This window comes from Notothenia coriiceps, unplaced genomic scaffold, assembly GCF_000735185.1.
Source record: "Notothenia coriiceps isolate Sejong01 unplaced genomic scaffold, NC01 NC01_scaffold00020313, whole genome shotgun sequence".
Lineage (NCBI taxonomy): Eukaryota > Metazoa > Chordata > Actinopteri > Perciformes > Nototheniidae > Notothenia > Notothenia coriiceps.
In genome coordinates this window covers 153,434-169,806 of record NW_011353014.1, presented here as the reverse complement: position 1 = coordinate 169,806, position 16,373 = coordinate 153,434, and the positions used below count along the sequence as shown (strand labels likewise).

The 16,373-nt window shown below is 39.7% G+C and overlaps 1 protein-coding gene across 1 annotated transcript in view; it reads right to left on the bottom strand.

The window, feature by feature from the left end:
- The window catches only part of LOC104952668 (protein CFAP46-like), a gene marked incomplete at its 3' end in the record, with an annotated part of 55,492 nt that extends 46,817 nt beyond the window's left edge, over positions 1–8,675 (bottom strand). The window contains exons 1-10 of the mRNA XM_010779525.1: positions 8,329–8,675; positions 8,103–8,224; positions 6,718–6,849; positions 6,350–6,414; positions 5,327–5,491; positions 4,165–4,288; positions 3,511–3,605; positions 2,662–2,802; positions 2,384–2,483; positions 1,880–1,978 (exon numbers count right to left, since the gene is read on the bottom strand). Coding sequence (XP_010777827.1) covers positions 1,880–1,978; positions 2,384–2,483; positions 2,662–2,802; positions 3,511–3,605; positions 4,165–4,288; positions 5,327–5,491; positions 6,350–6,414; positions 6,718–6,849; positions 8,103–8,224; positions 8,329–8,377 — 1,092 coding nt within the window. The remainder of the gene's footprint in view (positions 1–1,879; positions 1,979–2,383; positions 2,484–2,661; positions 2,803–3,510; positions 3,606–4,164; positions 4,289–5,326; positions 5,492–6,349; positions 6,415–6,717; positions 6,850–8,102; positions 8,225–8,328) is intronic.
- Between the last annotated feature and the right edge of the window lie 7,698 nt (positions 8,676–16,373).

Here is a 16,373-nt window from a genome sequence, read left to right as displayed (position 1 = left end):
TTGACGTGCAAAGTCTCACCGGAAAATAACACCGGTCGGATTCCGTGTGGACACGTTATTAGTACGACAGATTAGTCGTAGAACTATACGGTGTGGACACTCCACCCTACCTAATAAAGTCGTTTCCTCTTCACAAGTGATAGTGTCTAAAAAAGTCTAAACACTTGTTATACTCTCTTTACCAATAAAACACATATATCTTTTACAAAATTTAGAAACTCAAGTAGAGTACTTTTTACCCTCGTTTTGTTTTCACAACGCAAATATAAAAACAAGTCACATTCAACATTCCTGACTTCTTATGAAGGGAGACAAAAGTCTCGTACGTCGGTTTCTCCATACAGCAACACAAACATAATGAAAATGCAAATAATGAAACGATGAGTAGAGTGTACGACACGTACAATAACACACAGCTTGTGTTATGATATAAACAGTAAATATGACAAACAAATACTCAACAAAAGTGCCACCTAAGCTTCTCCTTATTTGGGCAATACTCTTTCGGTGAACACAGATGGACACGAAGCTCCCTTAATCGTGAGGTTGTCTAACACGTACTATCCGATTCACCGCCCTGTAGAGATTCACCAACTGGTTAGTGTTGTCTCGACCGGTCGATTGGTTAGTCTCGTCTGACCCGAGACCAAAGTCTGTCTCCCACTTTTCTCCCCGACTACACGAAAAACTTGTAATTTCATACCTTTGCAGGGGGGGTCTGGGGGGGTCCGAAAACCCTAGGGTTAAACCCTAACCCTAACATGTCACCCATCTCCTTCGCATAGAGTTGATCAGGTTGTTGATTGTGGCCTGTGGAATGTTGGTCCACTCCTCTTCAATGGCTGTGCGAAGTTGCTGGATATTGGCAGGGACTGGAACACACTGTCGTATACGCCGATCCAGAGCATCCCAAACATGCTCAATGGGTGACATGTTAGGGTTAGGGTTAGGGTTTAACCCTAGGGTTTTCAGACCCCCCCAGACCCCCCCAATAAAGCAAAACTGCACGTTTCAGAGTGGCCTTTTATTGTGGCCAGCCTAAGGCACACCTGTGCAATAATCATGCTGTCTAATCAGCATCTTGATATGCCACACCTGTGAGGTGGGATGGATTATTTCAGCAAAGGAGAAGTGTTCACTATCACAGATTTTTTCAGATTTGTGAACAATATGAGAGAAATGGTTATTTTGTGTATATAGAAAATGTTTTAAATCTTTGAGTTCATCTCATGAAAAATGGGAGCAAAACAAAAGTGTTGCGTTTATATTTTTGTTCAGTGTAAGTTGTAAGGACTGAAGAATACTTCCCTCTGTTTTCAGAGCATGCAGCCAAAGAGGTATGTCGTTGTGTTTGTATTACTTTTACGTTTATTACTTTGCTACTCATCTCACATGCTGTGCATGTTATTGTGTGTCGAACACAATACTATATTTGTCATTTATACTGTTTGTTTATGAGTTGTTTTCACGGTGGATTCGAAGAGGAATAAACCCGTTATGAGAAAGCCACTTGTGTCTACCTGTGCTTCGAGGGAATTAGCACTCCAACAGATTGTGCATGATAGGCTAAGTGGCGGGACATCTCTAAGTGGTTGACCAATCACAACAGAGCTGGCCAGCTAACCAATCAGAGCAGACTGGGCTCTGGTTTCAGACAGAGGGTGAAAAGAGGGGCTGATGTGCTTTTTGAACATTAAAGTATGGAAACGTTTCACAGTAGAGGTAATGAACCTAGAAATAAGCATAAAAGGCCCCCTTTAAACAAAGAATGAGATTACAGAAAATAGAGAAAACATTTTTCTGTAATTGGTCGGTCTACTGCCTGAACAACATACGGGGGGAAAAACATGGCTGATGATTTAGACATATGATTGAGCACCTCCACACTGGCTTTGGAATAGTCATTCATCTTGGCTTCTCTCTTCAAGAGGTTGAACTCACAGTTGACACATTCAATTAGTATGAGTTGGCCGATACTCTAAAAGAAAAACACATACATAGAATTTAAAGACTCAGCGTCCAAGCAGATCATGGACGGGGTTAGGGTTAGGGAAGAGAATGAAACATCTTACAATGTGTATTATTTTGTCTTATACATGCAATGTTGTTTATTACACAATCATTTCACTAAATTCACAAAGTATATGAGATCAAAATGGAACATGAAAAAACTGCAAACCTTTCTATGTTATAATTCTACACTGCTAAGAGTAATTATACATGCAGCAAGCACTTTGGCCCTTGAGCATGAGCTCAGTTAATTAATCTCATCTATTGTCAAGTGTCCACTTTAGAGGGGATGTCAAATTCCAGCATACATTTGCATGTGTTTATGATATGTACAGTAACAGCCTGAGGTTTTAAGGGAATACCGGACACTCACAGCCTCTCCCGCCGACTTCAGCTCTTTCAGACACTCAGCAGCGACTTCCTGATGCTTCACTTGTAAGGCCAGCAGAGCCAACTCCAGGAGGAAAGCAACCCTGCAAATCCCAGATAAAAAGTCATTTATACAATCCCCAACACATGTGAGCCATGTTATGCCCTTGGAATCTCCCTGTGTGGTGTTAATGGTAATAAGATGTGAAAGAAGAGGACAGGATGCTATGAAGGTAATGTTGTTGGGTAGGAGATTTGTTGAGGACACTTTGGGCCACAGACCTGTCTGCTGGTTGGACGGGTGTTTGGCCCTGACCGGAGATCAGTGGCGAGCGAGAATATTTGGTACAATCCATCAGGATATGAAGAATCAGCTCGAGCTCCTCCTTTGTTGGCTCATCCACATTTATTTCTTCCAACCTGCTACAAACCACAAATAAAATCCTATTTTGTGTAGATTAATATATAAACTATGCATGTATCTGTATTCCCATTTGCCCCCTAATGTACTCACACCAAACAGTGCATTAACCCTAGGCTAAATAACCTAAATGATGCTGACGAAGGCGGGGTCAGACTGAGTCATACTGCCGACGTTTACAGCCGAGCCAAAGAACCATAAGAAGATCTGACATGTTGAGTACATGCCTGCAGAAAAGAAGGGGGGGCTGGGAGTTGGTTTGTACTATGCCACACTACAAGCCATGGTACTATACCAATACTGTTCGCAAGAGCCGGATTAACCTGCCCTCTATAGGGCACCGATAGCTAAGCTGAGAGGCAGGGGATCAAGTCTGAAAAGCTAGCTGTAAGCATTAAACCCTCAGGATCAGAAAAGCATCAAAATCCCTCGGTACTGTATTTCCTACAGCTTCAAAAACACGGCATACATCAAATATATACCTTTAAGGGAGCATTCTAAAAAGGCAAACATACATACAATCAATAAAGCAGATCAAAGTCTGTTTCGTGGAGGTATTGATTAAGTACCACTTAATCTCCACCTTTACTGCAGACAGATAACGTTTGTTTTTATCATGACAGTACACAAACAGGGCTTTCTGTAAAAACAAATCATTTCAGAGCAAAATAAATAAACATTAACTTTAGTGTATCAGAAACGTTCCTTACTTTTTAAATTCCTGTATTTTGTAGATGACTGCTAAGGTAGTGCTCTGTGTGCTTGTTTCAATGAGGTCATCAGCATGTGTCAGCCTGTGTTGTACCTAAGAAGAGAAAGATAGAAGTTACTCTTTATTTATCATGCACGTTTCGTTGAAGAGCCATACTATATATTTCAAAGCAACATTGTATTTACTTAACTGATTGCATGGAAAGTAGTCCACTGATTAGGAATGAGTGAAAACATAGGATCAATGTTTAATAAATATAAATCTGGATGATAGTGTATGGAGATGCTGCAAAGAGCCCAATTCCTTTTGGTTGTTAGTCAATATTACATTTGAACTACTTTAATAAAGTGTTACAGAGTTAGGCATTATAGTATCTCTACACAGTCCATTACATACAGGTAGTTACTTATTCAGTGATTTGTAGGAATTCAGATACATTCATATGAAATGCTCTAAAGAGGGTTCAGACAATGTTCTTGCTTTTTCCAGTTTTTTTATGTATGTTATAAAAGTTGAAAAAAAGTAGTTGTTCCTATTCTTTGAAAAAGGACATATTCATACACAGTTTCCATTAGATATGTTACCTGCAAAAATAAATATTACCACGTAATTTCTTTATAAATGTATTAAGTCACAAAGAAAGGCTGCTTACCAGTAACTTAAAGATTCTTGGATAAAGATGGGGGGTATGTGCCTTGATGAATTCTTCTGTCTCTTTGGCAAAACTTGCAGCATCTTCTATTATTCCAGTGTCAACAATACATCCAATAAGATGCCTGAATAGAAACGGAGAGCAAATGAGAATGATTCTATTTCCGTGTCAAATCAAGATGGTGAGTTTTATAACAGCAGTCTCTGCAGAAATATACAGTATATCAAGTTCCCTTTTTACAACTGCAAACCCACTGTTCTGTACAAGCTTCTTCAAACTTAATTATATATTCCACTCTCTTCAGGCTCTGGTCGACTGAACACATCGCCTATTGTTTGGTTGTGAAATTTCAATATTTATTTGGAGTAAATTAAATTGCCTTATTTTTAATCTTAAAGTAGAATTATGTCAACGCCACTGATTCTCCAATTGTACGTAATTTTCTTAGGATCTTTCTGGCTCATAGCTGAGCCAAAGGGTTCTAGGATCTTAGCGGAATACTGTTTCCATTGCATTCCAGGCATTAGTCAAAACTCTCCGATGTTACCAGTTTAATTAAGTTATTATAGCAAATGATCTTGTTGTAGTCATGAAATACCCATGGACGTGTCAATAACCAGGAATTAATTAATGATCCATTTTGGTTAACATAGAGGACTTGCTTTAAAAAGGTTTCTTGTATTGTTTTTCATCCTTTGGTTGGTTATTTGAAACAACATATTCCAAACAACCATGCATTGGATGGTTGCAGCGGAACAGTGACAAACCATGTACAGTATGTCGGCCGTTTTATCTTTTATGGATAACACTAAACTATGAACTACATACTGTAGGACATACTGTCACCAACCCTATGAACACCCTGGCTAGCTGAAATGACACTGTACACGATTGGTACATAATGTTCTCTGGGCAGAGAAAACGAACGTTTGAGCCTGAGGTGTCACATGATAAAACAGCTTACATTAGAGCGGATTCTCCACTGTGTTGAGGAGAATATGTCAAGAACTTAACTAGGTACCGAGAGAGCTGTGGTCACAAATGAAGAGCTGGTTAATTAGCTCTGTGCGTCACCCCTTGTGAATCCAGCAGGAAACTGGACAGAATCAGGACTGGACTTATTCATGAAAGCGAGCAAAAAGAACACGGTGGGGTCACTTACATCATGAGTTCAGCCCTCCAGATGTGGTCCTGCTCTGCCACCTCCTCCAGACTCCGGACCACCTGCCTGAGGGAGGGAACGAGGTGGGAGCACCACCCCGGCTGCAGGAAAAGACACACCGTCTGGAAGTACAGCACTGAAGCGTTGAACACTATGAAGTAGTCTCTGTAAGAAACAAACCACATGCAAAATAAGTTGACAGAGAACACTCAATTATTTATATAATGCACATGCAAGGAATTGTATCTCTTAACACAACTAAATTCAGAGCAAGTGTCAACGTTGTATGAAGATGTTCTGTGAATTGCAAATGTGTGTGGATTAACCAACGTCCAATGAGCCTCAGGGGGGTCCTGTACGAGCCTTTCTATGTCAAATGAGGGAAATGTATGAATTTGAGGCGCAGATGTAGAGGATATTGTGACTGTTTGAGTGCTGCTAATTTATTAACCAGAGATTGTGTTGTGCATTAGTCTGGGCTGGATGTATTAGATATGTATTCCCTTTGGTTCTAATTAGGATTGCTCTTTCAGCCCTTTTTTATTGACAAGTTATGAGTTCATTACCAAAGAGATTCAGCACTGAAGCCGCTATCTCCTAAGATATCTTTCAGAGTGAGAACAAGGGAACGCAGTTTCTTATACATCTATATTTATCATCCTTTTAACTATACTTACAGATACTGTAAGAACATTTTTCAATAAAACACTCTTATATAATCCTCTTCTGAAGCATGTTTTATTTCAACAAGGCTGTTTGCAAATGAAACCTTTATGTCCCGGAATATAGTTAACGCAGCAGACTGAACCCTTGTAACCATACCACAATCATACCATCATTAAAGAAAGAAAAACATCCTCTGTTGTGAATATTTATCTTTGAATGTGTTTTAACAGGTGCACCTTGGCACCACAATGGCATTTGCCAAGCAATATCAGATGATAAACTGTAAATGGCATCCATTGATCAACTTTAGTGACAATGTTAGAACAAAGCCAAGCACATTTCTGAAAGTTTACATACCTTGATTCATGCTTTGCGATTTCAATTGCTTTAAGAAAATACAGCACAGCCTCTTCTAAGTTCTCCTAAAATAGAAAATAGTGCAAGGGGAAAGTTAGACTTTATAAAAACATAGAAAGATCAGACGCAGAAAGTCTTCAACAAAGGCTACAGTTTGTTAAAACACAAAGAAAACTAACTGTGACAATACGAAGGGCAATAAGCCTCGAAGAATCAAAGAAAAAGTTATTTACGAAGCTAGAACGTCTGCTCCTTTGTTAGAGCAAATAAGTACAGTATATCTCTGACTGTGTGCATATCTCATTGGTAAAGACACACATACAGGACACAGCCCCCTCGAGGAGATGTGTCCAATTTATTGTCCTCACCAAGCTCCCAGGGGGTGGCGGAGACTTCAGCCGGACCTGGCAGAGGTAGGCTCGACACAAAAATTGATTCGCCGGCGGATTCCCTTCAAAGTACATCTTTAGACACGCTGTACTTATCTCTAAACAACCAAGCTGAAAACACAGAAAAAGAGAAGCATAAAGGCAAAACTAAATAAATATTTAAACCTTATCTGCTGTTATATTCTGTCAGCATTTTTATACTTTTGATGCATTATTAAAACAATTAGAAAAATGCTTTGGGTAGGCGCAGTGCCGGTTATTTTACCACAACATAAAATTGCTGTAATTGCAGGCTTTTGCCCTTGAGAATGTCAGTTGTTTTTTGTTAAGATTGAATTCAAATAATGTGTTCTTTATAACAACCTAAAGATATCTGTTTGATTAACCAATAACTCCAAAGATATTCAGTTTTGGTATTAAGGCAAACCGAGTGAATCCTCTCTATATGACGAAAAATGCCAGTAATACATTCAGGAACCTCCCCAGATGATACACTTATTGTCAAACTGATTTAAATGAGCTCAATTTTTTGCGCAGTCAGATATGAAACTTTCATTCTTGGAGGCTGCTTCAAGCATCATGTCTTATGCGACATCTCAGCAGTTATGAACTCCGCACAACATGAAAACTTCACAGAACTTGGACGCAAGGTTACAGGCAACAAAGTGTTTTCTCATTAATCCTACAGACAGAGGATTTCAGCATCTGATTGATGGCTTGACAGTATTAGGGCCAATTACTGTCTTCTTCAGTGAAGGTCTACACTAGGGCTGCACGAAAAAAGAAAGGATTGCGATTATTTAACCAATATTTAAAATTCAACATTATTTTAGAGGATTAGAGGACTGTATCATGTTTTAAATATATGGATTATTGAAAGGATCCAAACCAAATAAATATATATTTTGACTGTATAATACCTTTTGCAGCACCACCACAATACCTTTTACAGCAGGTAACCAAATATTGCACTTACTGCAATTTGGATATTGCACTGGACTTTTGAGCGATTGTCAGTTTAAGTTTAATGAATTATAGCAGTCATAGTCTATTAATAATTATGAATGAACTAAACAGGTTCATTTAGAATTATGTGTTGACCTACCCTTTCTGTTGCATGCCATGTAGTACATTATGTCCTTGAATACCTATTCAGTGAACTTATATGTATTTGGTAAAAAAAACTACCTCTGTTGTAATTTGAAGCTAATTGCCAAAGCCAATGGTAATACATAGGCACTTTTGGTATTAGAAATTACATTTTAAAGTTTTGTAATTTAAATTAATATATACAAAAGGGAATTTATTAAGTACAAGTATACATGAACAGGCACAGTACAGTGAAATCTCTGCCTCAGTCTCACCTGTACAGCTGCTTCTGCACATACAACGTACAGCTCTGAGGCACTGCCAGGAGCTGGTCCTCTGGCTCCAGCTGCTGTCATGTCGTTTATTAAACGATAGGCTGACTGTAGAGCTCCAGAGTCTGCATAAGGTAACGTTACACGAGGATACAAAAAGTTTAGTAATACTTTCACAACTGTTTTACAACTGTACTCGCTCTGTAATTAACGTGAGTACACCACAAACCTTGTTGCTCCTTTGCCGTGTTGAGATACTGCCGAATATCTAGCTCCATGCTCGGGGAAGTAAGCGTTAGCCAACACGTTTTAGCTAATTTAAGAGGTTGGCTGTTAGCTAGCTAACGTTAGCGTTAGACTGATGACGCCAGTTTTAACTCAGCTCGCTCCGCTACCCAATTGAAACCGTGCAGGTGTGTGAAACTAGTTTGTCAACACGAATGCAACATTGTTAAACCGTTAAAAAACACTACCTCTGTACGGTAAATGCGATGTTAATGTAAATATGACACTTATTATTGTCTTCAACAAATAAACCCTGTGTCGACGGAAAGCTACACAGACGCAATCCGTGTTTGTAGTTGGGGAGCGTTACTAGGCAACCGGAGACAGGTCTCTACGGTAAACGAATGGGACAAAAAGGGTGACACAACACAAAGTGTTTTCTTTACAAGTGAAGACAACACGTATTCCTTTATTAACACAAATATATATTTAGTGTGTCTCTATTTCACTTCCCTCTCCCTCTTTCTTTGTCCCCTTTCAAATTCAAAGAGGCTGCCTTTATTGCTATAATCATATTGAAACAAAGAATAATGGGAAGATCAGGTAGGCCTATATTTCCAAGAAGCATAACAATATGTGTTTGTGTGTGGTAATTTAATGTGAATGTGCCAGTGTGAAAGGGAAAGACACTGCTGCTATACTGCTAGTCTGGTAACACGATTGGCATATTGTTTATGCTGATTATGTGATCATATTCAGGGTGTTTGCTTTGAATCTTGGGCTAAATATTTACCTCAGAGTTGCTGGATTTGTGCTTTTATCCCTTTGTCTTCCTTGCACAGCTGTGTTTTGTGTCTGTCACTGCATTAAAGTAATATGCCTCACTGTACTGTCTCTTTAGACCAAGATAACACTGCCATTGCGTGATGCTTTTGTTTGTGTTTTCTAGTGATATAATTTTGTTTCTGACTTCTGTTGGTTTCGGATTGATACGATGTCAGACTTGTCCTGCGGCAGAACAGGTTAAATGGGGAATTAATGTAAGGATGAGCTAAGTGAGGGGACTATTTTCTTTGCTCAGCTCTTGGCATTGCAGGGCCTTCTGATGATAAGGTTAGGGGGCCCTGTTTCAAGCACATTTTTTGCTTTCCTTTTTTAAATTCTGAGGTGGTCTGGATATGGCCGGGCCAATTCAACATGAATTGTCTGTGGTTTATGTGCAGCTGCTATATTATTTTCTAAGACTTAATTTCATTCAGAGTGTTTCGCAAAGTGGGCCGAATTCTAGTAAGAAAAAAGACCCCACATCTCATGGTCATAGAGTGTTTCAAAATGAAACACACATTAATCTCCACTCTGTAATGTCTATTATACAGATGTCCATTCTTAAAATTATTACATTTTTCCCCAGAAATGGTTTGTGTTTACGGCCTCCTCAATTAATATCAATTGTTTGCATTGTGACACACACACACACACACACACACACACTCACACTCACACTCACACTCACACACTCATTAGAAATGAGGCCCCTCGTGAGCAAATGTAATTTACTTGGTCAAACCCAGTCAAACCAAATAGGCCACAGCTACTGATGTGCCAGGGGAGAAAGTAGCAAAGGCAGTGTGGACTACAGTGGCTCTCACTATGATTGACATTGGGTTACTAGTTTGAGTTTAATTGACATGTATTAGGCTACCTGCCAGAATTTCAAAGCAGCAGAGGAAGCTCCTCCTCAGTGCACCTAGAGCAAATGTGTTGGGATATGTCTAAATGTACTGATTCAAAGAGAATGTTCCCCCTTTGGGATTGCTTTAAATGTGAAATATATAATTATTTTCTGGAATGGATTCTCACCCCGTTACTTGACCTACTTAATGGTTGAGTTGGTGCTATTTATTTGTGCTGTGAATTTTCCCAACTGTCAGATCAATGAGACTTGTACTGTAAAGCTTGTAGATTCACATAATTTATTTTGAGACTGACCCAAAATCTCCAGAGAAAACACAAACAACTAGAGATTAACACAACTGCAAAGAGATGCCAAACAGATGCAAAGGGACCTGCTGTAATAATAATAAATAATAATAATGGATTACATTTTTTATTAGAGCGCTTTTACAGGTGCTCAAAGCGCTTTACAAATACACATTACACATATTAGACATGTAAGAGTCATTACTGTGGACATTACACACAGAAGCAAATGTGGGTGAAGTGTCTTGCCCAAGGACACAACGGCCTGACACAACCGGCCTGACGCAGTGGCGGCCGAGGTGGGATTCGAACTGGTGTTCACCAACGCCCCTTGATCTGATGACCAACGCTCTAACCACTGCGCCAAAACCGCCAATAATGAGACTCATATTGACTGACAAGGGGCAATACAACCTCAAAGACACCAAAAATGACTACAAAGTCATCATAAAATAAAAAAATAACCACAAATATTATATAAAGATATATGGGATAACCAAGGACTAAACAACAACAGACAAAAACAAATGATACAATATAACCACTATTCAACGCAAATCCCTTGAGAAAAGTGTAACTTCTACAGAGACACACACTACAAAAAGAGACTAAAGTATTTTTGGCTTTGCTACTTTGTAGGACAGGTGGTTTTGCAAGTCTTATTTACATGCTTTTATGCTTGCAATGGATGGAAATCAGCTACAATGAGACACAAAGAGACTCCTATTGGCTATGACAAGCAGCAATACAATCACAAAGACACGCAAAATGTCTACAAAGAGATTCAAAATGAACATATAAAGGCTCCATGATGACAACAACACGCAAAACTAATATACATTTTAAGTCTTTTCAGTAAAATAGTAGCTTACAGTGTTTTACTAGTAGGTATGATGTTTACTGATTAATATTACTGCTGTGTAAATGAGTCAAAAATCCTTTATTTGCCCTGTATTTGCAATCACACATTATCAATACAAATATAAACAAATAAGCAAGAAACAAATAAGTACACCATCCTAGAGAAAATAAGTAGCAGTATTTTAAAAACGTAGGTTGATATAAAGTACGTTTAATTTTACTGCTGTAGATATTTTTGGTTTAGCTTATTGTATTTAGTATATACTGTTGGCTATTGTAGAATAGGGTTTGCTGTAAATAAAACGTATCTACAGCAATGCATCATGTTCTACAAAATCATCATAATGTATGTGTGTCATTGTAATGTGATAGCTGTGTTTCTCTAAAGTGCCCACCTTTAATGAGCTCAGAAAAACCGCCCTGTTTAAAGATTTGACAGCAAGTGGGAAAAAAGGAGCACTTAATCCTTCAGTTAATGACAAACATTTTAAAGCAAAACATCTGGATACCTGTTCACTGGACAGGGATGATGTGAAAAAGTGTAACCGAAGTATCAGACTAATAAAGTGTAGTAAACAGTACAATTATTGTAGAAGAGTGTAAGTATATAGTTAAAAAACATTGGGATTCATAGGTAGAGTACAAGTACTGTATCTCGAATGTGTACCTAAGTACTTGATTAATGTACTACGTTACAATTTACCACAGACTTTTAGTGCTCATCCAAAGAGATTAAGACCAAACAAGCTTTCTTTCTTGCAAGTTAGTAGAAGAGGGTGTGGCTGACTTCGCAAAATCAGTAGTCAGACAATCTGCCCACCACAGATGGTGCTACATGATGATGAATAGGCTCTAAAAATGTTTACTGTGTTTGTCCAAGTTGTCATCCATATAACACAGTATGCCGGCTCTATGTTAATACTCCATAATCCTATGTAATATAATTCCTACAATATATTAAATTGCTATAATCCTATCAAATTCTATCATTATCTGAACATATATGCATAAAGATGTACTGTACATGAAACAGAACAAGGCTTGGGTTGGCTGTGGCTCAGGAAGGTATATGGTGGTCCTCGACTGGAGGTCAGTGGTTCAATCCACAGCCCCGCAGTCAACATGTCCATGTGTCCTTCGGCAAGATATTTAATTCCAAATTGCTCCCAATGGCATGACCAACGGTGTCTGAATGTTAGTGGTTTGGCAGCCTCTGTCTCTGTACGAATGTGTATAAATGGGTGAATGCTGGTTTGTATAAGTAAAGCACTTTGAGGGGCCATAAAGACTGAACATGTTATTTTACCACTCAACATGTGAGGTCAAGGAAAAACCTAATTGAGAGAATTAATTTTTTTCAAATAGACGTTATGATAGTTGCAGTATTCAGTATGTTCCAGGAAAATCAACCAGGGCACTCTTACTGTTGCTGGAGTTGCCCCACGAATAGCTCATATTCACATTTCTCAGAATTTCATGTTATGCCTTAGGTTGAAAAGGTCAGTTATTTCCAAGTATAGCAAACTTTGGGTCTGAAGAAGTGACTTGTACTCTCACCCAGCAGGGGATGACACCACTGGTTGCAATAAGAATGTAGGTTCATAGAAGTCTATGAGAGAATGATCCCACTTCTCACTTGTTTTAGAACATTAGAAAACATGTTACTGCACCTTTTACAGTAAAGCAGGACAAACAACCTGGGCACTTTCACTCTATCCACACGTTTTTCACTGTAGTTGGAGCCCCCCTATAAAAGGCTCATAGTCACAAAAAAAGTCTGGGATTACATAATTGGGGTGGTGGTGGCGAAGTCCATAGGGACTTGGCAACTGGAAGGTCACCAGTTCAAGTCCCGGAAGGGCCAAGTGCTACCGAGGTGTCCCTGAGCAAGGCACCGTTCCCTAATAGATGCTCCCCAGCTATGGGCAAAATAGCAGGGGCAGATGGGGCTCATAGCCATGGAAGGCAACCCATCTAGGAGAAGGACACTCTGAACTAAAACCAGGACTGAGAGGAGTTACGCAACCCAGTCCTTAATCACCATGAAGAACAAAGTCATCCCAAATCCTATACTTCCAGCGGCGGGAGTCCGCAGGAACATCGCAGCGGATGGTGAACTGGCCAGATTGATGGAGAACCGGGATGACTGGAAGCGACAATGGAGGGCTCGTCTGAGGACGACCTAGAGAGACATAAACAAGTCTGGCCTCTTCTCAGAATGTAATTTAACTGAAGTGAAGAGTGAGTTAAAATCCAATCCAATGAATAAAAGCTAAGCNCATTTGAAAGAAAAAATATATCATATTTGGTTCTAATAAGATGCTAAAGTACATTTACATGCAAGGATGGTTTTATTAGAGCCAGGAACAAATTAAAAACACAGTCTTAATCAAACAAACACTGTTAAAAGCTTAACCAAACATACTAAGAACTTAAGAACTTGGTTTAATGTTTTTAAAAAACAAATTGTCGCCTGAGCAGTGGCGAGCCGTGACTTTTATACCTAGGCCCTCTGACCCCCCCATTCCCTAAAAAAAAAAGAAGGGTTAGTACTGTCACATTATTGCCACAGCGTATACTTCAGCGGAATATCAAAACAACACGCATCAATGACAGCGACCCTCTACCACACAAAACAACATCATTTATATAAACACCTATCATGACAGGGCACCCACAGCCAAGTAACAATTACAAATGAATTAAGTCGGCACGGCGGCCCACAGTGAAAATGACTTAGGCCTACCTCTGATGATCAAATCACTTAAACACCAAGTCCAAAGTCCATCCTCCTTTTGGATGAAGCACTTGATGGCGGGTCATTCAGCTGATCCTTTGTCACTCCAATGTATCATTGTAACTCAATCTTGAAAATGACTGTTAATAATTTTGCAACGATGTCATCACTATCACTGAAGTGAGCCATCATGAACGAACTTATGCTAATCATAAATCTATTGATCATGATAAATCTATCGATTAGATTTATGATTCGAAAATAATAAAAGTAGGGTAGACATCTGGATATTATCCGGCTGAACAAAACGTGCATTTATCTAACAGGTTAGTTTTCCACAGACCTTAGTTCGAGCTATTTTCCAAAATCCTATTGCTTTTTTGTCGAGGGAACCCATGCGCAGCTTACTTCCGGGTTTTAGGACGCGTCACTTTAGGGCGGTGGTGGCAAAGTCCATAGGGACTTGGCTTGGCAACTGGAACGTCACTAGTTCAAGTCCCGGAAAGACCAAGTGCCACTGAGGTGTCCCTGTGAAAGGCACCGTTCCCTAAAACTGCCCCCCAGCTATGGGCAAAATAGCAGGGGCAGATGGGGCTCATAGCCATGGAAGGCAACCCATCTAGGAGAAGGACACTCTGAACTAAAACCAGGACTGAGAGGAGTTGCGCCCCCCAGTCCTTAATCAGCATAGTAAAGCCAACCATGAAGAACAAAGTCATCCCAAATCCTATACTTCCAGCGGCGGGAGTCCGCAGGAACATCGCAGCGGATGGTGAACTGGCCAGATGTATGGAGAACCGGGATGACTGGAAGCGACGATGGAGGGCTCGTCTTAGGACGACCTAGAGGGATAAATTGAACCACAATACATCTTGCCAATTTCATGTTCACTGCCGCGTGCCTTCACCATCGTCTGCATCACAGTTGTCGTACAAACAATCTGAATATTCATCCTTAGCTTCATTGTCGCTGCATTTCTCTCCCATTCTCCCTCTTTCTCCTCTTTGTTTCCGCTCCATATCGTCCAATTTCTCCCCTCTCCATTTTTTGCTCTATTTACCAGAGAACAGCAACTCCCATCACTTGATTGCACCAGACAACCATAACAAATAGGAAAATGGGTCCTGCTTTGAGAAGTCAGTGGGAAGCCATGAGGGAAACTCCTAACATAATGAAAAAAATAACTCATTGTGTGCTTGATTCAGCCTCTTTGTATCCGTTGGGTCTCAGGAGTAATCTGGCAGGACAGATTGTTTTCCCTTTCTGCTTCAAAAAGGGAAATGGTGTGGCAAAATCAAGGCCTCAGAGAAAAAAAACGATGGATTGAAAGTATGAGCAAAAAGCACCTGTAGACACATCACATTAAGGTTGATCCAAAGTAGAATTGCGAAGGCTTTGAAGCTCAGCCAGGTTAGTCTTTTCTAAAGACTTCCAGAAGTCCAGTATTGTTGGATCGTCTTTTTCCATGATATCCCTCCAAAACTTTTTTTCCCCATCGCTCTAACCCACTACTCATCAATGTATAACTTTCCCCCCTTGACTATTTCTTCATGTTCCCACCTTATATCTTAAAATTCCCTCTGTTTCTGTCTCAATCCATTTCTTTCACTTCCATTTATTGTCTTATACCGCCTTCTTTAGTCCATCCCACACGATCCATTACTCTCAACTCTGCTAGTCTCTTTCTCTCGCTGTACTTAAGTGTATATGCTTGTAAGGAAAGTCTCCCACTGGGACGTTACACTCATGGCTGCTCCTGCTGTTCTCTATGAATATCATTGATGATAATCTCAATGTATTGTTGTACCGAATACTGATCAATTGGTATCTTGTGGATGCATTGCATTCTGGCTTGTTGAGGTATTTGAAGAAATTCCTCATCTCAGCAGAGGGTATCATTTGACAAGAAAAGCAACGATGTTACGGAATACAAAGCTGTTGGATTTTGCCATTTCATCCGCCAAGGAGTTCATTTTCTCGGTTGGGGTTGTTTGTCTAGCAACAGGATTACAGCAAAACTACTTTTCCATTTTTCATGAAACTTAGTGCACGTGCGTTGCATCAGCCAAGAAAGAATGCATTGAATTATTGGAGTTTACCTCAACCACGGGGCAGATATACTCATTATTTTTCCCTTTCATTACCATTTCAAGTTGGGGCATCTGTGTTGCTTTCATGTAGTGTCCAAATAATCAAAAATAATACTTCCGGACTGGGAACATTGATATTAACGCCTCCCTAAAGTCCTAATATAACTCAGAAAAGGCTATCAACATGTTGTCTAGGTGCTTATAACAAATTTCCTTTGTAGCATCCATTTGGTTGCCACTTTACAACTTAGAACTCATACATTTACCAGCTTTTGAATGGGACCATCCAACCAGTGCATTCACCTAAATCATAGTGTCGAAAGAGGTAGACAAAGGGGATGCAACACGGAAAATGGTCCAAGGCCGCATTCGAGGTCCTTC